The following is a 21989-nucleotide window of genomic DNA, read 5'->3' on the forward strand; positions in this document are numbered from 1 at the left end:
CACACACACACGGCATGCAGATCATGTGAATTCTCCCTGGCCCACCTGCGCCTCAACTCTAACGGGGGTCCGCGCATGTGAACAGTGTTAGATTGTGATGCAAGTACAATGCTGGCAAGTACCGACTCCGGGATAAACACCCGCTAAGCCCATAACTAGGTTGCAAGAGAAACTCTGCTCATGCCGTCCACAGGCTTCCCCTCCTCCACGCCACCGCGCCGGCCGCGTTCACATACCAGAGGGAGCCGCCCGGCGCTTTGGAAGTGGAGGGCCAAGGGCTGCGATGTCACACAGGGGCTGCGATGTCACACAGGGGCGGCGATGTCACACAGGGGAGGTGATGTCACACAGGGGCGGCAATGTAACACAGGGGCGGTGATGTAACACAGGGGTCATGATGTCACACAGGGGGCGCGATGTCACACAGGGCCAGCGATGTCACACAGGGGCGGTGATGTCACACAGGGCCAGCGATGTCACACAGGGGCGGTGATGTCACACAGGGGCGGTGATGTCACACAGGGGCGGTGATGTCACACAGGGGTTGCGATGTAACACAGATGTAACGTAATCAGATGTTTCTTTCACAGCGATCACAACGTGTCTTTCTCTCCCATTACAGAAGCCGAGACACACTGGTAACGTCGAACCGTCCGACTACATGCCAGCTGGACCAGCTACCCTCCCCACTCCTCCAGACCATAGCACCAGACATCCTCCCATTCCTAACTGCAACCATCAACTCCTCACTCAACTCGGGGGTGGTCCCCACCTCCCTAAAACAAGCCAGAGTCACGCCCCTCATAAAAAAACAAACCCTGAACCCCACCGTCATAGCCAACTATCGTCCTGTCTCTCTTCTCTCCTTCCTTTCTAAAACACTTGAACGTGCTGTATCCAACCAACTTACTGCTTATCTCTTACAGAATGACCTCCTAGACCCCAATCAGTCTGGCTTCCGGACTGGCCACTCCACAGAGACAGCCCTCATTGCGGTCACAGAGGCACTTCACTTAGCAAAAGCGAAAGGCCTCTCCTCTGTCCTGATTCTCCTAGATCTATCTGCAGCCTTCGACACAGTCAACTATCAGATCCTCCTCGCGGCCCTCGCAGGAATGGGAGTGGCTGGATCTGCGCTGACATGGCTGACATCATACCTCAACGACCGCTCCTACCAAGTGTCTGGGTGTCCCCCAGGGCTTGGTCCTAGGACCCCTTCTCTTCTCCCTCTACACTAAATCACTGGGTAACATTATCACGTCTCATGGCTTCTCATATCATTGTTATGCCGATGATACTCAACTCTTCCTCTCCTTCCCTCCCTCAGATATCCACGTCTCTGAGCGGATCTCGGCCTGTCTGTCCGACATCTCCGCCTGGATGACGACCAACCACCTCAAACTGAACCTAAGCAAAACAGAATTGCTCCACCTGCCGGCCAAATCCTCCCCCCTGACCGACCTCTCCATCACAATTGAGAATGCAGCTGTGACCGCGTCCCTGACCGCCAAGAACCTTGGTGTTGTCCTCGACGACCAGTTGAACTTCTCTGCTCACATCGCAGCGACAACCAGAACCTGCAGATTCCTCCTGAGCAACGTCAGAAGGATACGCCCCTTCCTGACAAAAGAAGCCACCCAACTCCTCGTCCAATCAACAGTCATCTCCCGCCTCGACTACTGCAACGCACTGCTAGCTGGCCTCCCGGCCACTGCCACCAAGCCTCTTCAACTCATTCAAAACGCAGCGGCCCGCCTGATCTCAAACCTACCGAGGTCGGCCCATGTCACCCCACTTCTTAGGGACCTGCACTGGCTCCCCATTGCTGCACATATCCGCTTCAAGGCCCTCGACCTAGCATACCGTGCGGCAAAGGGAACCGCTCCCGCCTACCTCCGGTCAATGGTCTCTAACTACACACCCTCAAGACCCCTACGCTCTGCATCTTCTGGCCGCCTCAGACCTACTCCTATCCAAGCTCCCGGAGGGTCATCAAAGAGAAGCCGCCTATTCTCAGTCCTTGCCCCACAATGGTGGAATGAACTACCCATCCCAGTTAGGACAGCCGAAACCCGTCCAATCTTTCGCCGTCGACTAAAGACTCACTTCTTCAACCATTATCTGAAATGATATAAAAATAAAAAATCTAACCCTGACTAACCTTACTGTCATGCACTTGTCCTAATAAACTAACCTACATTGTAACACGCAACACTTTGATGAACATTGTTACTCAGCTGATAGAGTTGTACCCTTCTTGCTGTCTTGTCGTACAGAACTTGTAAGTCGCTTTGGATAAAAGCGTCAGCTAAATGACTACATGTAAATGTAAATGTGTCTGTGTGTGTGTGTGTGTGTGTGTGCCGTTGGCGCAGACCAATGCACGGATACGCGATTTTTCAGCCCGCTTCTGTATCGTGCATGAGGACACATAATATACTATCGATAATCTAGCGTTTATTTGAAAACGATTAATAAATCAGCCGAAAAATGACAACGTGTTTTGTGTATTCCACTAAAGGGCTATTATCGCGTCTTTCTCTGGAATGACTAGAAATCACCAAAACTATACTCGTATTCAAAACGGTATAAAACGGAAATGTACGGATGAAAAAACTATCCGTTTTGTACATGTTGACTGCAAGCAACTCGTTGATAAGCGACGGGTGTGTTAGACCCCTAGCCATAATTTAAGATATATTTTAAGCACTCGCAAATCTCCCACTCCTCCCATTGTTTAAAGCGATGGCGTTCTACCGCCCTCTGGCGCACTTAAGCGGTGGCGTCCAATGAGTTAAGGTCCCTTGAGTTTGCTCGGAACATCTGCATTTAGCTATGATGCCCCTCTGCGTGTAGCTTATTGCCAGCGGAAGAGTGCAAGAATGCTTCCGCATTCGTCACCGCACGCCAGTACGGTAATGCGCCTTTCCTTTCGCCCCGCTCAGACAAATGCATGTAGTACATTGCAACACAACGCAGCATTTCCGCGTACATTGCAACGAATCACTTGGAGTTTGAAAGTGATATCAGATGAAACTACTCAACCTCGGCTGTCTTTAACTATGAGTGAACACAACGCATTGTAACGTTAACGCAGCTGTCAACTGTACTTTACTATGGAATACATGTATTATTATCACGACGCGTCGTCACAGACTAAACAGTGTTCTGGATTTTCCTAGTTAGTGTGTTGTGTTCAGTCAGACAGTAGACAAGTAGAGGTTGAGTACTTTATTATCTAAACATGGTAAGTTAGAGTGTTGTGTTCACTCATAGTTAAATACAGTAGAGGTTGAGTACTTCATTATCTAAACATGGTAAGTTAGAGTGTTGTGTTCACTCATAGTTAAAGACAGCCGAGGACGGTTGAGTAGTTTCTTCTGATATCACTTTCAAACTCCAAGTGATTTAGATCCAAAACATTTTCTAACACAGATTCATAATGGTTCTTCAGTGCAAGGGTTCAATTTACAATCAATAATCCATTGTAGGAAAATCCAGAACACTGTTTAGTCTGTGACGACGCGTTGCGATAATAATACATGTATTCCATAGTAAAGTACAGTTGACAGCTGCGTTAACGTTACAATGCGTTGTGTTCACTCATAGTTAAAGACAGCCGAGGTTGAGTCGTTTCTTCTGATATCACTTTCAAACTCCAAGTGATTTAGATCCAAAACATTTTCTAACACAGATTCATAATGGTTCTTCAGTGCTGCAAGGGTTCAATTTACAATCAATAATCCATTGTAGGAAAATCCAGAACACTGTTTAATCCATCACAAACCCATGAAGGTCAAGCTCAGAATATGGTCATATATGGAACCGTAGGAGGAAAAGGGTTAAAGCTTGAGATTCTCCCCTCTGTTGCAGAGTATAAAACTTGATCTCCAACCTTTGTCAATCAAGTTGTACATGTTTTAATTGATTGTTATCCTTACATGTCTAACTATTATGATTGTATATTCAGTAGGGCAGCATGTGATTTTATATGCCTTTTTTTTGCTCAACTCTGTATGTACACTTGACGTGACTGTGAATGAGGGAAACCTCAGTTACCTTTCATCTAAATAAAGTTTTGAAATGAAATGACATTTTTAATTATATTGTAGGGATATGTGGTGCTTCTGCTGTGGCCCCTGGGGACCTGGTCAATGATGTTCCTTTGACTCTCATTGTAGTTAACCCGTCCTCGTCCGTCCCCTGCCAAGTGAAATAAGGACTCACTGACAGATGGACCAAAGGGTGGAAGGGCGGACTGATGTGTACACCAATTCATCTCCCTCTCCGGCCACACCTCCCCCCCCTCCCCAGTCACACAGGGGGTCCCCCAAGGCTCAGTCCTTGGCCCCCTGCTCTTCATCTGCTACATTCTCCCCCTTGGTCACATCATCCGCAAATACCACCTCAACTTCCACTGTTACGCTGACGACACCCAAATATACATCAGTACACAATCCCCCCACAGCCCACCCCTCAGTCACATTGAATCATGCATCACCGAACTCCAAACTTGGATGACCCACAACTTCCTCAAACTCAACAGTGACAAGACTGAACTCCTCATCATTGGCACCAAAATCACCCTCACCAGATCCGGACCCATCACACTCACCATCAACGACTCCACCATCACCCCCTCCCCCCTAGTCCGCAACCTTGGTGTCCTCCTTGACCCCACCCTCTCATTTGACCCCCACGTCCGCTCCATCGTCAAAACATCCTACTTTCACCTCCGCAACATCGCAAAAATCCGTCACTGCCTCTCCCCCCCCGCTGCTGAATCCCTCATTCACGCCTTCATCTCCTCCCGCCTGGACTACTGCAACTCCCTCCTCACTGGTATCACCTCCCGCTCCCTCCATAAACTGCAAATGGTCCAAAATTCAGCCGCCCGCCTCCTCACTAACACCCGGTCCCGCGAACACATCACTCCTGTCCTCCACTCCCTCCACTGGCTCCCCATCAAACACCGCATTAACTTTAAAACACTACTCCTCACCTTCAAAGCCCTCCACAGCCTGGCCCCCCCCTACCTGACTGATCTCCTTCTCCCCTACCGCCCAACCCGTTCCCTCCGGTCCTCCTCCACTGCCTCCCTCACTGTCCCGACATCCAAGCTCAAAAACTTTGGAGATCGGGCCTTCTCTCGCACTGCACCCCGACTCTGGAACTCCCTCCCCCAGTCCATCAGAGACTCCCCTACACTCTCCACCTTCAAAGCTCGCCTCAAAACCCACCTGTTCTCCCTTGCCTTCAACCCCCCCCACCCCTAAACCCCCCCCTCCCCTCCAACCTGATCGATATGTCTCTAGTCTTTTTTTTTTTTTTTTTTTTTTGTGCCATCAGGCTGTCTCCCCCGTTCCCCCCATGGTCTCATGTTCCTTTGTTTTTGTTTCTTTGTTGTTTTGTTTTGTTTCTTTGCTTTCGCCTCTTTGTTTGTACCCCTGCTCCCGACTACTGTCAGCGACTTCGGGTTATTGAGAAGCGCTATATAAATTAAATGAATTATTATTATTATTAACAGTAGCTGCTGGTAGGTCACAGCTACGGTTAGAGTGCAAAACAGAACACGAGATATACTGTATCTATGAACACCTTTTACAAACAGAAGTGAATCAGTGAAAACAAAACCGCTTCCCTTCACCAAACCAACCTGACAAAACAAGATTTCCAGGCTGCGTGAATCTACAGTAGTTAGAAGCCCACTGCTGGATATAATGTACATCATGAGTCCTCGCTGCATATTTTAGAGTATAAATAGATATTTTCAATAGTTGAAATGAGCAATAAGACCTAATTAGAGATTCAAGATTCAAGAGGTTTATTTGTCACATACATACCAGGGCATACAGTGAAATGCGGGTGGTCATGCCCGCATCGATTGTGCAATAATACTAATAATAAAATAGACATAAAAAAACAGATAATAAAAAGACATAGTATGTGCATGATAAAAATAGACATTCTAAAGTCCTGAGAAGGCACTGGGACCTATGTACACTACTATATAGAGGACGTATATGGATCAAGGTTTACTTAGAAGATTGCAAACTGCAAAAACAAGGCATCCGTCATCACCCAGTCGATTCAAATGTCTCAAACAGTTGATGTCCTTGGACAATATTGTTACATATACAGAGGCCCCACGATACCATATTATCATGATACTAGAGACACAATGTTTTAATATATTGGGATTTCCAGCAGCGTGGCTACATGAGTAGAGCTCCGGACTCATGATCGGAATATCACCGGTTCGAGCCCCAGTCAAGGCCGTTGTGGTGTTGTTGTCCAGCAGCGGGCACTCTGTCCTCTGGACCAATCAGTAACAATGCCCCTGTTATGGTGATATGGACACTGTACAAGTGCCGTCCTTCGGATGAGACACTAAACCGAGGACTGAATCTCGGTTGTTAAAGAACCCAGGACGCCTATCGCAAAGAGTAGGGGGTTCCCCGACGTTCCTGGCCAAATTCCCAATCAGGTATCTGACATCAAGGCCACCTAATCATCCCTTCCCCTTAATTGGCTGATATCAAACCCTGTCTCCTGAGCTGTTCAGCCATTGTGTAGTGTGATGTGTGCCTGGTGCCAGTGTATGGCAGCCATTGAGCCTGCGTAGCCCAAGGTTGGGTGCTACCAGTGGTGGTGAAGGAGGCAATTTCCACCCTACATTGTGGGGAGCGCTTTGAGTGTCTAGAAAAGCGCTATATAAATGTAATGAATAATAATAATAATTATTATTATTATTATTTATTTTTCAACTGCGAATTATGGCCCCAATGGAAAACGTTGTCAAGATCTGCAATAAAAAAATATATACATCATCTGTTTTATCTAATAAGATAAAGTGTAAAGTCCGTTCACTCCATACATTTTTATTGCAGCAAAATGGGATTGTCAAGCAAAAAAAAAAAGTCTCTTCTAAATATCAATGCTCGGCATCAGCGTATCAATATATCAGCCCGTGAAATATTGCGATATTATCACTGTATGGATCCCCCCCCCCCACCCCCTCCCACCCCTATTGGATGAGGAGTTCACCCATCATCTGATCTGGACTTGGTCTCCAGCAAGCTGTCCCCTCAGTATCGTTTGCGAGGTTTCTTCTTGTCTCCTTTCTTCTTCTCTTCTCCGTCGTCTCTCAGCAAGGCCCCCAGCAGACTGAACCCTGCTATGGCCACAGCGGCGGTGGCTCCCAGCGCCAGCCCCACCTTGGCCTGCTCCACCTGCAGCAGGGGACAGACGGAGAGTAGGAGGAGGGTTAGAGGACCCGCCAGAACCCATATGGAGAGAGCGGCTTTTCATATAGGTAAACAAACCAACGCTTTTAAAATATGCAGGGACAGGCTACAGCATAAACATGCGTGGTGGTTGATTACTAAACAGACTGAAACTCTGAACCTGAAACACAAAGTCATTTCACACCAAAGATGACTTTTTAAGGCGAGACAGTAGGCAAAAAGAAAAATGTAATAGATATCACTATGAAACTTTCCCAGTTTGTTATGTAGGCCTACATACAGTATAAACCAAGAAAAAATATATTGCAAGTTTTTTGAATTTTATGTTTATATATGCAAAACTAAACTTTTTCCAGAAGGGATTGTGGCTATGTCCTCTTATCAGCCCATACATCAGGAAATACTGTCTACTGTCATAAAAAAATATCGATTTTCGCCTAGTTTTGGTATAAAATGTAATGTACCCGGCTATGAATGATATATAAACAAACCCTTCTGTAATTAGAAGCAGCATATGGATGGGAAGAGATGTGGAAAGTTTGGTGTGTGTAGCTACTAGGGAAATGGAGTGTAAGTAAAATGCATAAAAACTCGTTCTGAGTCTGAGTTCTGTATTGTAATTGTGATCTGACTATGGACACAATCAGACAAAATTAAGTAAAATAAACAACTAATTGTCTGTTTTCGATATTTTATTGGCACTAGTTTGAAATAAGACAACAAATTTCGGGGGTACTGTCTCGCCTTAAAAGTAATACAACTCAAGGCGGTCAGGTGGCGTAGCGGAGATTGCGTTTGTCACCAACGCTGGGAGACACTGGGTTCGCCTGTTCGAATCCAGCTCCCAGCGTTGCCACCAGCTTGGCTGGCCGCGCACACTAATGCAATTGGCTGTATTAGGGGGTGGGAAAAGCTGGAGGGTGGGAATCTGGCGTTGTGGACAGCTACGCCTACAGGTCAGGTCAGGTCTCGGCGCTTGCTCAGCGGGGCAGGACTTGGTGGAGATAGCGTGCCCTCCCACGCGTTACGCTTCACCAATGAGAGTCCTCGCTGCCAAGTGAAAATACGTCACTGGCTATCGGCGCATGTCTCGGAGGAAGCGTGTGATCGATTCGGGACGCCTTGTACCGACTCATAGGAGAACATGCATACAGCGCCAGGTAGGGGAGGGGGGGGGGCCTTGTACCGACTCATAGGAGAACATGCATACAGCGCCAGGTAGGGGAGGGGGGGGGGCCTTGTACCGACTCATAGGAGAACATGCATACAGAGCCAGGTAGGGGAGGGGGGGGGGGGGGGGGGAATTGGCACAACGACAAAAAAATAGGGACGGGGAGAAAATCTGAGGAAAAATTAAAAAAAAGAAAAAGAAAAAAAGAAAAAAAGTAATACAACTCTGCCAAGAACTTGCTAACTTAGGGTTAGCTAAAGTAGTACATTAAGTTTTGGTTTGTCATGTAAGGAGAAGCACAGCCATTAGTAAGACTTTTAGACTTGATTTTCTGCCATTTCTCCTATAATCACGATTATTTAGATTGATATTGAGATCACGATCATTAAACATTTGATTTGAGAACATCATATGACAATTTATTTCTTCTAGACCAAAGGCTGCCTTTCTGTCATCTTCTACAAATCACCAGACGGTTCAAAATGACTAGACAACACAAGCTGCAACCATGCAGGCCCGCTTCTTGCCATATGCGGACTATGTGGCTGCATAGGGCCCCCGAAGCCACCATAGGTTGCTAAACGTTCACAGAAGGTAGACAAACTAACTGTGCTCCAATCTATGCCAATAACGTTCAGTTTTGTGGTAGATAATCCCGAAAAATAAGAGAAATAAAAGAAATTCAGCCACAAGCCATTAGCTTGAAGGAAGCTGGCATTCGCTGTGTAATGTAGTTTTGGAAGGTGGAATGGAAGGTCTCTGCAATGGAAGGTACTGGGGCATTTACAACACAAGACAAAATGAGAGCAACATGGCATGTTTTATCTCGATTATCTTGTTTTCATGATCGTGGCAAGCCAAAATCATAATTTAAATTCGATTAATCACCCCAATTTAGTCGTTATACCAATTCCAACCCTGGTCGCTGCCCTACTGTCGGTCTGGGGAGAGTGTAGACTACCACATGCTGCCCTACTGTCGGTCTGGGGAGAGTGTAGACTACCACATGCTGCCCTACTGTCGGTCTGGGGAGAGTGTAGAGTAGACTACCACATACTGCCCTACTGTCAGTCTGGGGAGGGTGTAGACTACCACATGCTGCCCTACTGTCGGTCTGGGGAGAGTGTAGAGTAGACTACCACATACTGCCCTACTGTCGGTCTGGGGAGAGTGTAGAGTAGACTACCACATGCTGCCCTACAGTCGGTCTGGGGAGAGTGTAGACTACCACATGCTGCCCTACTGTCGGTCTGGGGAGAGTGTAGAGTAGACTACCACATACTGCCCTACTGTCAGTCTGGGGAGAGTGTAGACTACCACATGCTGCCCTACTGTCGGTCTGGGGAGAGTGTAGACTACCACATGTTGCCCTACTGTCGGTCTGGGGAGAGTGTAGAGTAGACTACCACATGCTGCCCTACTGTCGGTCTGGGGAGGGTGTAGACTACCACATGCTGCCCTACTGTCGGTCTGGGGAGAGTGTAGAGTAGACTACCACATACTGCCCTACTGTCAGTCTGGGGAGGGTGTAGACTACCACATGCTGCCCTACTGTCGGTCTGGGGAGAGTGTAGACTACCACATGCTGCCCTACTGTCGGTCTGGGGAGAGTGTAGACTACCACATGCTGCCCTACTGTCAGTCTGGGGAGGGTGTAGACTACCACATGCTGCCCTACTGTCGGTCTGGGGAGAGTGTAGACTACCACATGCTGCCCTACTGTCGGTCTGGGGAGGGTGTAGACTACCACATGCTGCCCTACTCTCAGTCTGGGGAGGGTGTAGAGTAGACTACCACATACTGCCCTACTGTCAGTCTGGGGAGGGTGTAGACTACCAATGCTGCCCTACTGTCGGTCTGGGGAGGGTGTAGACTACCACATGCTGCCCTACTGTCATTCTGGGGAGGGTGTAGACTACCACATGCTGCCCTACTGTCATTCTGGGGAGGGTGTAGACTACCAGCTGGGGCGACAGTGGCTCAGGAGGTAGAGCGGTCATCTGATAATTGTCGAAGTGTCGAAGTGTCCTTGAGCAAGACACTTAACCCCTAATTGCTCCCGATGAGCAGGTTGGCATCTTGCATGGTCTCCTCCGCCATCGGTGTGTGAATGTGTGAGTGAATGGGTGAATGTGAAGAACAAATTGTAAAGTGCTTTGGATAAAAGCGCTATATAAAATGCACTGTCCGTCTGGAGTAAGGAGTTTCACTGGGAGAACGTGCTTTCTCCCCCAGATCTCCTCCCTGCTGAACAGGCACCCGGACTGACCAGTTGGAGTCACTTCTTGCAACGACCAGGACTCATACTCCCACCGGCTTCCCACCCGCGAACACTTTACAATCATGGTATGGTACGGTTGGGTTTGTGTCTCCATTGCTAGGCAACCTTTCACATTTCACACCACCAACTGTGGTACACAAGCTAAACCACGATGATACAACAGTTCTGGCTTTGCCCAGGTCTGGCCATGTTGTGAAAGGTGGCCGTCTCAGCCAGGGTCCAGCCAGGTTTGGCCAGCTTCTACAGACAATGGATACGCTCACTGTGTGCCAGACAGGCTAGTGGAGACAAACCCTGGCTAGTGGAGACAAGGCACAAGTGATTGACTGACCACAATTCTCCACATATAGGCCATGGCAGCAGTCCTACAAGGCATAAATAAATAAATCAGAAATTATGAGTCCTTACAAAATCTTGGCTGTGACAATGATGCAGTCAAAATAAAATTAGGAAGTGTCTTAATTGTCACAATATCGTTGCACTCAAACATTTCATTTCCACAGTGTGTATTCCCGTTTTCCTTTCCCGTTTACCAGTACGTTTCCCCTTGACGCTGCATGTTGAGTTAATGGGACAATTGCGTTTCACCCAAGGATTTCATGTTTTGTTACCGTTCCAGTTTTTAAAAGCCAAATCGCTACTAACCCTAAATGACCAGGTGTCGCAGAGAACGCACTGACGCCGGTGACGTCGGGTCACCTGATCTGCAATGCTAAGCTAGTTTTGGCTAACGATTTCTGCCTTCCTTTAAACTGCTGCTTAAAATTCTAAATCCCCCGTCTTATCAGAGAGAGAAATGTATATCAGGAGGCTTTGTTCACGGGACCACAGGCTGCATGGACCACCACAGACAAAGCTAGGAGCGATCTATTAACAGTCATTTTCCTATCGCTGCAGCAAAGCCTGGAGACTTGGGAGCGGACGGAAAATATGTCACTCCTGAGAGGTCTATTGTCATGTTATCATCCATAATAGATAAATGTACCATTTACCATCTAAATACTCAAGTACAGTATTTGCACATTTTGACCCACCTGTTGAGACTCTGCCTTGCCGTACCGCAGTTTGGTGACAAAGTGCTCACAGTTGAGGCTGACCGCGCTGTAAGGAAACACTCGGCCCACCATTTTCCGGGCTTCCGTCACGATTATGTAGGGGTCGCGGTGCGGATACTTGTCATCCAGGAGGTTGTTGACCTCATACCGGTCGGCTCCGACCACCTCCCAGACCTTCTGACACCTCACCTGGGCAGTGTCATTGTTCAGCATAGCGAATAGGGCTTGGAACATGCCTGGACCCTCACCTGTATGTGTGAGACAGAGAGAGAGAGAGAGAGAAAGAGAGAGAGAGAGAGAGAGAGAGAGAGAGAGAGAGAGAGAGAGAGAGAGAGAGAGAGAGAGAGAGAGAGAGAGAGAGAGAGAGAGAGAGAGACAGAGAGAGAGATTCTGAATTTTGAGATTCTGAAATGTATTTAAAGGGGAATACCACCAGTTTTAAGAATTCACATTATGTTCTTCCTGTGCTCCAGGACAGTTAAGTTTAAGTTAAAGTTAGAAATCAGAGGGAGAAACATCCGATCGGTGATGTCACTGGGATGTAAAGTCGGCGCTGCTCGATAGCCAATGAATGGGGCTCTGACGTTATGAGGCCATATAATTTTTCTGTGACCTCTCTCCAAATGAGGTTCATATTCTAGCATCGCTAGAAGGTCTGAACTAGAATTGGTGGACATTATTTTATTTGTTTCTCAGGATAAAGACTGAGATGTAGCATCTCGTTTTCAAGGGGGTCATGCAACACGGAACACAATACTAAGACAATTGAATAATAGTAAGCAACAATAAGCAACAACAACAACACAAAGAAAAGTTTACATAACAAAACAAAAACAATGGAACACAAAAAAAAAATTCTAAGCATGAGCAGCTATTTTTCTAGTAAATTATTTGGTAAATTATTCTAATCGGAAGGAGCCCTAAAAATATATAACTGTTTACAGAAAAGAAAAGATGATCAGAATGTATAAGAGTGTATGCTGATCAATATGGTTCAGATAACAGCTGGTAAATGAAGGAAATACACCTTAAGATGAATTGAAGTCAATGGAGGTGTCTCCTCGTTAGGGAAGACCTAACAGAACACAGTGTGATAAGGACCCTATAGAGCAGTGGTTCCCAAACGGTGGTGCGTGAGCGCCCTCTAGGTGGTGCGTGACATGAAAAGGCTAATGGTGGTAAAAAAAAATAAAAAATAAAAAAAATAATATATAATTTTTATTTTTTTACAATAAAATTTCATAAAAATCTTAGTCAAACCTTTAGTATTATGGATATTAAACATGCTGGCAGAGTACATGCATCCATGTTGTCGTGAACATTTTAATTAAATAAAGAAATTCCCTATCCATAGTCGCCGTGGGAAGAGATAAAATTAAAAATAAAATCTGTGCACGGAGATCAGCAACAATTTTTTCTAACAGAAACCCCTTTGGGGGGTGCGTCAGCTAGGTCGGGAGGTGACAGGGGGTGCACGGCCAAAACATTTTGGGAACCGCTGCTATAGAGCATTGGGTGTAAGAGCTCACACAAACATTTGATGGCCTCATTCAAAATCCCGAGTTTGGAGGGTTCAGAGAGGGTTCAGAGAGGGTTCAGAGAGGGTTCAGAGAGGGTTCAGAGAGGGTTCAGAGAGGGTTCAGAGGGGGTTCAGAGGGGGTTCATAGAGGGTTCAGAGAGGGTTCAGAGAGGGTTCAGAGAGGGGGTTCAGAGAGGGTTCAGAGAGGGTTCAGAGGGGGTTCAGAGAGGGGGTTCAGAGAGGGTTCAGAGAGGGTTCAGAGAGGGTTCAGAGAGGGTTCAGAGAGGGTTCAGAGAGGGTTCAGAGGGGGTTCAGAGGGGGTTCATAGAGGGTTCAGAGGGGGTTCAGAGAGGGGGTTCAGAGAGGGGGTTCAGAGAGGGTTCAGAGAGGGTTCAGAGAGGGTTCATAGAGGGTTCAGAGAGGGTTCAGAGAGGGTTCAGAGAGGGTTCAGAGGGGGTTCAGAGAGGGTTCAGAGAGGGTTCAGAGAGGGGGTTCAGAGAGGGTTCAGAGAGGGTTCAGAGAGGGTTCAGAGAGGGTTCAGAGAGGGTTCAGAGGGGGTTCAGAGAGGGTTCAGAGAGGGTTCAGAGAGGGTTCAGAGAGGGTTCAGAGAGGGTTCAGAGGGGGTTCAGAGAGGGTTCAGAGGGGGTTCAGAGAGGGTTCAGAGAGGGTTCAGAGAGGGGGTTCAGAGAGGGTTCAGAGAGGGTTCAGAGAGGGGGTTCAGAGAGGGTTCAGAGAGGGTTCAGAGAGGGTTCAGAGAGGGTTCAGAGAGGGGGTTCAGAGAGGGTTCAGAGGGGGTTCAGAGGGGGTTCAGAGGGGGTTCAGAGAGGGTTCAGAGAGGGTTCAGAGGGGGTTCAGAGGGGGTTCAGAGGGGGTTCAGAGAGGGTTCAGAGAGGGTTCAGAGAGGGTTCAGAGAGGGTTCAGAGAGGGTTCAGAGAGGGTTCAGAGGGGGTTCAGAGGGGGTTCATAGAGGGTTCAGAGGGGGTTCAGAGGGGGTTCATAGAGGGTTCAGAGGGGGTTCAGAGAGGGGGTTCAGAGAGGGTTCAGAGAGGGTTCAGAGAGGGTTCAGAGGGGGTTCAGAGAGGGTTCAGAGGGGGTTCAGAGAGGGTTCAGAGAGGGTTCAGAGGGGGGGTTCAGAGAGGGTTCAGAGAGGGTTCAGAGAGGGTTCAGAGAGGGTTCAGAGGGGGTTCAGAGGGGGTTCATAGAGGGTTCAGAGGGGGTTCAGAGAGGGGGTTCAGAGAGGGTTCAGAGGGGGTTCAGAGGGGGTTCAGAGAGGGTTCAGAGAGGGTTCAGAGAGGGTTCAGAGGGGGTTCAGAGGGGGTTCATAGAGGGTTCAGAGGGGGTTCAGAGAGGGGGTTCAGAGAGGGTTCAGAGGGGGTTCAGAGAGGGTTCAGAGGGGGTTCATAGAGGGTTCAGAGAGGGGGTTCAGAGAGGGTTCAGAGGGGGTTCAGAGAGGGTTCAGAGGGGGTTCATAGAGGGTTCAGAGGGGGTTCAGAGAGGGTTCAGAGAGGGTTCAGAGAGGGGGTTCAGAGAGGGTTCAGAGATGGTTCAGAGAGGGTTCAGAGAGGGTTCAGAGGGGGTTCAGAGGGGGTTCATAGAGGGTTCAGAGGGGGTTCAGAGAGGGGGTTCAGAGAGGGTTCAGAGGGGGTTCAGAGGGGGTTCAGAGGGGGTTCAGAGAGGGTTCAGAGAGGGGGTTCAGAGAGGGTTCAGAGAGGGGGTTCAGAGAGGGTTCAGAGAGGGGGTTCAGAGAGGGTTCAGAGAGGGTTCAGAGAGGGTTCAGAGAGGGGGTTCAGAGAGGGTTCAGAGAGGGGGTTCAGAGAGGGTTCAGAGAGGGTTCAGAGAGGGGGTTCAGAGAGGGTTCAGAGAGGGGGTTCAGAGAGGGTTCAGAGAGGGGGTTCAGAGGGGGTTCATAGAGGGTTCAGAGAGGGTTCAGAGAGGGGGTTCAGAGAGGGGGTTCAGAGAGGGGGTTCAGAGAGGGGGTTCAGAGAGGGTTCAGAGAGGGTTCAGAGAGGGTTCAGAGAGGGTTCAGAGAGGGGGTTCAGAGAGGGTTCAGAGGGGGTTCAGAGAGGGTTCAGAGAGGGGGTTCAGAGAGGGTTCAGAGAGGGTTCAGAGAGGGGGTTCAGAGAGGGTTCAGAGAGGGTTCAGAGAGGGTTCAGAGAGGGTTCAGAGAGGGTTCAGAGAGGGTTCAGAGAGGGTTCAGAGAGGGTTCAGAGGGGGTTCAGAGAGGGTTCAGAGAGGGGGTTCAGAGGGGGTTCAGAGAGGGTTCAGAGAGGGGGTTCAGAGAGGGTTCAGAGAGGGTTCAGAGAGGGGGTTCAGAGAGGGTTCAGAGAGGGTTCAGAGGGGGTTCAGAGAGGGTTCAGAGAGGGTTCAGAGGGGGTTCAGAGAGGGTTCAGAGGGGGTTCAGAGGGGGTTCAGAGAGGGTTCAGAGATGGTTCAGAGAGGGTTCAGAGGGGGTTCAGAGAGGGTTCAGAGAGGGTTCAGAGAGGGTTCAGAGAGGGTTCAGAGAGGGTTCAGAGAGGGTTCAGAGAGGGTTCAGAGAGGGTTCAGAGAGGGTTCAGAGAGGGGGTTCAGAGAGGGTTCAGAGAGGGTTCAGAGAGGGTTCAGAGAGGGGGTTCAGAGAGGGGGTTCAGAGAGGGTTCAGAGAGGGGGTTCAGAGAGGGTTCAGAGGGGGTTCAGAGAGGGTTCAGAGAGGGTTCAGAGAGTGTTCAGAGGGGGTTCAGAGAGGGTTCAGAGGGGGTTCAGAGAGGGTTCAGAGAGGGTTCAGAGAGGGTTCAGAGAGGGTTCAGAGGGGGTTCAGAGAGGGTTCAGAGAGGGTTCAGAGAGGGTTCAGAGGGGGTTCAGAGAGGGTTCAGAGGGGGTTCAGAGAGGGTTCAGAGAGGGTTCAGAGAGGGTTCAGAGAGGGTTCAGAGAGGGGGTTCAGAGAGGGTTCAGAGAGGGTTCAGAGAGGGTTCAGAGAGGGTTCAGAGAGGGTTCAGAGAGGGTTCAGTGGGTTCTTCTTTTAAAAATGTTTTCTCTACTTATGTAAATATTTTATTATTTATTATTATTATTATTATTATTATTTCTTTATTTTTCCTTTTCCTTTTCATAAAAGTTTACTTAATTATTTTATGTCATCTTGATGCAATCATTTTTTTATGATTTTTTTTTATCACAAAACAAATACTGTCCTGGGGCACAGGAAGAACATACTGTATGTAAATTCTTAAAATGGGTGGATAATATTCCCATTTAAAACAAAGTGGACAAAATATATGCAATCAACGTGACACTGTGCTTTTAGCGCCAGTGCAGAACCCTTTTCACAGCACTGTGACAAGTGTCTGGTGAAAATACACAACAGACAATAATGTTCTAAGTATCCTCCACGTGTCTCTACCTTAAGGGCTGTCAGAGCTGTCACTACCACTGCCACAGGCAGACTCTGTCAAAGCTGGGACTTGACAGTACAGTAAACCTGTAGACTACTGATCTACCTGTCAGTCATACTGAAAACCAGGCATATTGTAAACTTCTCATACCATCATCTGTCACACTGAAATCTAAAACTGGGTTTACGTGCTTCAGAATGATGTGTATAGGCCAAACAAATGGCCCCCTACACAACAAAATGCAAAATAGACACGTTTTCATTCACTGGTTGATCAATTGATCCCTTGATACAAGGACTAAAGGCAAGGGCGCTCTTGTCATTAAAGAAAAGTATTGAGCAAGTATTATACCCGGTTTAATCACCTGTACATTGTATATTATTATTGCACTTTACTGTTAGATTTGCACTCTGGTTGAATGCCAAACTTCTAATAATGACAATGAATTTGAATCAAATCTAATCTAATGTCTACTCCATGGGATTTATAATATGTACATGAGCTGAAAACGAAGCTATACCCATCTCGGCAACAATACAAACGTTAAATCTCCAGTCATTAGTTTGCCATTTGTTTTTTGCTTTTCGTTGTACTGCACTTGTGCTGTATAATGACAATAAATGTTAATCTAATCTAATCTAATGTAAACACCTTCGTAAACGTGTCATTTCTGTCGAGCAACAATCATCAGAAGTGAACTGAAATTGAACATTTAATTAATTTAGTTTTATACTGTCCTCTGTATCATGTTCAGAAAAAGGGTCTGGTTGATAAGATAAATAGTGAATACATTTACATTTACATTTACAATATCTTGATTATTTATCAATAGAAGACTCTGAAATACTGAAACGTTTATGCAAGGAGAAAACATTTGCCGGGCTTTAAAATGATCCCAGGTCAGATCTTTTTAAATATTGTAATAAGGAAATAAACTAGATGACAGCAGTTACATCTGTCTATTGTCCAGTGTGAATAATGGAGTAAATTCTGGATAGCCCTTTCAATTATAGGCCATTCATTACACAGTAATGACTGATAATTAATAAGTAATGACTGGTAATTACACATTGACGGCCTGTAATTTAAAGGGTATTCACTCACTGGATGGTGTGAAGTGAACAAGGTTGTTGTCTCCAATGTAGACAGCCCAGTCGTTCTGCAACCCCCGGAAGATTTCTATCAAGTCCCCAGGTTTGGGATTGTTATCAAACTAAGGAGGAAAACAGAATCAAGCAAAATATTACTCATGTACACAGGCACACGCGCACACACACACACACACACACACACACACACACACACACACACACACACACACAGACAGACAGACAGACAGACAGACAGACAGACAGACAGACAGACAGACAGACAGACAGACAGACAGACAGACAGACAGACAGACAGACAGACAGACAGACAGACAGACAGACAGACAGACAGACAGACAGACAGACAGACAGACAGACAGACAGACAGACAGACAGACAGACAGACAGACAGACAGACAGACAGACAGACACACACACACACACACAGAGTGACTCAGAAGGTAGAGCGGTCGTCTGCTAATCGGATCGATTCCCGCTCCTCCCGGGCAGCGTGTCGAAGTGTCCTTGAGAGAGACACTTACTGTAACCCCTAATTTCTCCCAATGAGCAGGTTGGCACCTCGCATTGGTTGCCTCCGCCATCGGTGTGTGAGTGAATGGGTGATGTGAGGCGCAAAAAGTTGTAAAGCGCTTTGGATGAAATAACAATATAAATGCACCATTTATTATTTATCTACCATTTAAATATGTCAGCTGTGGGACTGCCCTTTTCTATCTAGAACCCCCTGCACGCCAAAGTGCACGGCATTTGACTACCACCGTAGGACACTTCACACTTCAATCTCTTGCAAAGTGCACTACTGTATCCACGTGATCCCAGAATCAAAACACAGCTGCAGCGTTAAACGGTAATAAATTAAAGGGGAACTATCTTATAAATGGCCTTTTTGAGTGTTTAGCATTGTTTCCTAGCTATGTGAACTTATATTAATATGATCTATGTCTCAAAATTCTCATATTGGCGCATTCTTCCAATTCTCCTCTCACAATATTCACCCTCACTGAACCGAGTCGTTTGAAAATGTGCCTATATGTGATGTCATAAAGACACCGCTGCATGTTAATGTTGAGATAGACGACGACGAAGCGCAGTGGTTTAGGTGGCACCTGCAGCCCAGGCTCAAAACAGCTCGAAATCTTGAGGTAGAAAAATGCTGTTTTTGAGGACTTGATTAGAAATACAAAACAATGAATAAAAAAAATATATATATTACAGAGGTGTTCCATAGACTCACAGGAATTGTGTAAAAGTGCCCAAATAGTGAAAGAAATAGTAAAATAGTTCCCCTTTAACTAAAGTCCGTTATACAACAACAACTGATTTGGAGTTCATACTCACAAGTGTTGGAGCCATGACGTGGCCTCTTCGTGAGTGGAGTGGCTACTGTACTGGGAAATAGATCTAGATGTGAGCAGCTACCGGGAAGTATATATACATGTGAGCAGCTTCGATGCAGCTGTCAGGAAAAGGGAAAACGAAACCTACTACTGGACTTACAGGTTCTACGGGACATAAAAACGGGTTTCGTTTTCTAGATAAACGTCTTGCACAGAGGCACTTTGACACTCTGAATTGGGAAATCATTGACTAGGAGTCAACCCGGGCACAAAGGCTATATACAACATGATATGCCAGCCGGGGACGGGTCAGAAGAACTGTCCCTTGTGTGAACAACTGTAATTGTAATACATCATTTGTTCTTAACCCTTTCACTACCACACTACAGAAGGTTATAACCTAGGCGGCTGGGTGGCGCAGCGGACTAAGCGCTCGTCACCAACGCGAGAGACACTGGTATCGAATCCGGCCGTCAGCGTTGCCTCCGGCTTGGGCCGGCCGTCATACTGGCTCGATTGGCAGTGTCAGCGGGAGGGAAGCCGGTGGATGGTAATCTGGTCGTTGTAAACAGCGACTCCTACAGGTCGGTCAGGGCGCCTGCACAGCGAGGAAGGGAGATGGTGACTGAGGGTAGTGTGAGCCTCCCACACGTTACACCTCACCAATGAGAGTCGGCGCTGGCAGGTGAAAAGAAGTGGCTGGCTGACTCCGCATGTATCGGAGGGGACATGTGATAGTATCTATCAACCCTCCCTAGACCGACCAGTGGGGGGCACATGCAAGCAACGACAAGGAAGGGGAGGGCGGAATTGGCATGACTAAATTGGGATGGGAGAAAAAAAACACAGAAAAACAGGAGGAGAAAAAGTGGATAAAAAAAAAAAGTTATAACCTTTCACTACCACACTACAGTAGTGTATGGTAGTGCTACTGTAGGTTAACCTTCTGTAGTGTGGTAGTGAAAGTGTTAACCCTTTATAGTGTGGTAGTGAAAGGGTTAACCTTCTGTAGTGTGGTAGTGAAAGCGTTAACCCTTTGTAGCATGTTAGTGAACGGGTTAACCTTATGTAGTGTGGTAGTGAAAGCGTTAACCCTTTGTAGCATGGTAGTGAATGGGTCAACCTGCTGTAGTGTGGTAGTGAATGGGTTAACCTTCTGTAGTGTGGTAGTGAAAGGTTAACCTTCTGTAGTGTGGTAGTGAAAGTGTCAACCCTTTGTATTTTGTTAGTGAAAGGGTTAACCTTCTATAGTGTGGTAGTGAAAGCGTTAACCCTTCTGTATTGTGGTAGTGAAAGGGTTAACCCGTTGTGGTGTGGTGGTGAATGGGTTAACCTTCTGTAGTGTGGTAATGAAAGGGTTAACCTTCTGTAGTGTGGTAGTGAAAGGGTTAACCTGATGTAGTGTGGTAGTGAAAGGTTAACCTTCTGTAGTGTGGTAGTGAAAGCGTTAAACCTTTGTAGTGTGGTAGTGAAAGGGTTAAAGTGACCATCCCGGGTTAAACATTGTATTCCTCATTTTGCTCAAGAGTGGCACACGCAAAAATATTGGCCAGGGCCCCCTTAGCGGCCCGTACCGGCACTGCCCGCGCTGATTACAAAGTTGATTGTTTCCTAGACTCCTTCCCTTTATTGGCCTTTTGATTGCTCAAAGCGGCGGACAGATATGTCAAGATGGATGGGCTGGTTAATGAAGCCTCCTCCCAGAGTGAATTAGTTTGTCAAGGGCGAGCGAGTCAACTGTGGTAGGAATGCATTATGTAGTAGCCATACCACCAAGCATGTTGTCTCCCCTCTATCTCAGTGTCTGTTGAACCCTGTTGGTCTGGGTCTTGCCTTGGTCTCGGACGTTGGTCTCGGACGTTGGTCCTGATTGCTCACAAATTTAACGAAGAACATTAAATGAACAACAACACTGATAAAAATGTTTGATGATAAAATAATTAAATGCAGACTTCCAATCCCTTTCCCACCAAAGACGACATCATTCAAAATATATACGTAATATGTTTTTAAGGTTTTTAATCTGACGGAAATCTCCAACACGGTCTCAACCAAACGATGGTCTTGATGGTCCTGGTCTCGTCTGGGATGGATCCTGGTCTTGTCTGGGCGTGGGTCCTGGTCTTGTCTGGGCGTGGGTCCTGGTCTTGTCTGGGCGTGGGTCCTGGTCTTGTCTGGGCGTGGGTCCTGGTCTTGTCTGGGCGTGGGTCCTGGTCTTGTCTGGGCTTGGGTCCTGGTCTTGTCTGGGCGTGGGTCCTGGTCTTGTCTGGGCGTGGGTCCTGGTCTTGTCTGGGCGTGGGTCCTGGTCTTGTCTGGGCGTGGGTCCTGGTCTTGTCTGGGATGGGTCCTGGTCTTGTCTGGGCGTGGGTCCTGGTCTTGTCTGGGCGTGGGTCCTGGTCTTGTCTGGGCGTGGGTCCTGGTCTTGTCTGGGATGGGTCCTGGTCTTGTCTGGGCGTGGGTCCTGGTCTTGTCTGGGCGTGGGTCCTGGTCTTGTCTGGGCGTGGGTCATGGTCTTGTCTGGGCGTGGGTCATGGTCTTGTCTGGGCGTGGGTCCTGGTCTTGTCTGGGCGTGGGTCCTGGTCTTGTCTGGGATGGGTCCTGGTCTTGTCTGGGCGTGGGTCATGGTCTTGTCTGGGCGTGGGTCATGGTCTTGTCTGGGCGTGGGTCCTGGTCTTGTCTGGGCGTGGGTCCTGGTCTTGTCTGGGCGTGGGTCCTGGTCTTGTCTGGGCGTGGGTCATGGTCTTGTCTGGGCGTGGGTCATGGTCTTGTCTGGGCGTGGGTCCTGGTCTTGTCTGGGCGTGGGTCCTGGTCTTGTCTGGGCGTGGGTCCTGGTCTTGTCTGGGCATGGGTCCTGGTCTTGTCTGGGCGTGGGTCCTGGTCTTGTCTGGGATGGGTCCTG

General features: G+C 47.7%; 1 protein-coding gene across 1 annotated transcript; it reads right to left on the minus strand.

Annotated features, from left to right (window-relative positions):
- Positions 1-5852: 5852 nt before the first annotated feature.
- Positions 5853-19203, minus strand: LOC311224815 (phospholipase A and acyltransferase 4-like). The gene is made up of 4 exons (XM_084309942.1): positions 19092-19203; positions 17746-17854; positions 11734-12002; positions 5853-7232 (listed from the first exon to the last, which is right to left on the minus strand). Exons 1-4 carry the CDS (start codon positions 19104-19106, stop codon positions 7089-7091), a joined length of 537 nt encoding a protein of 178 aa, XP_084166068.1. The 5' UTR covers positions 19107-19203; the 3' UTR covers positions 5853-7088.
- Positions 19204-21989: the final 2786 nt, after the last annotated feature.

The sequence above is a fragment of the Notolepis coatsorum genome (assembly GCF_963971535.1).
Source record: "Notolepis coatsorum genome assembly, chromosome: 3".
Lineage (NCBI taxonomy): Eukaryota > Metazoa > Chordata > Actinopteri > Aulopiformes > Paralepididae > Notolepis > Notolepis coatsorum.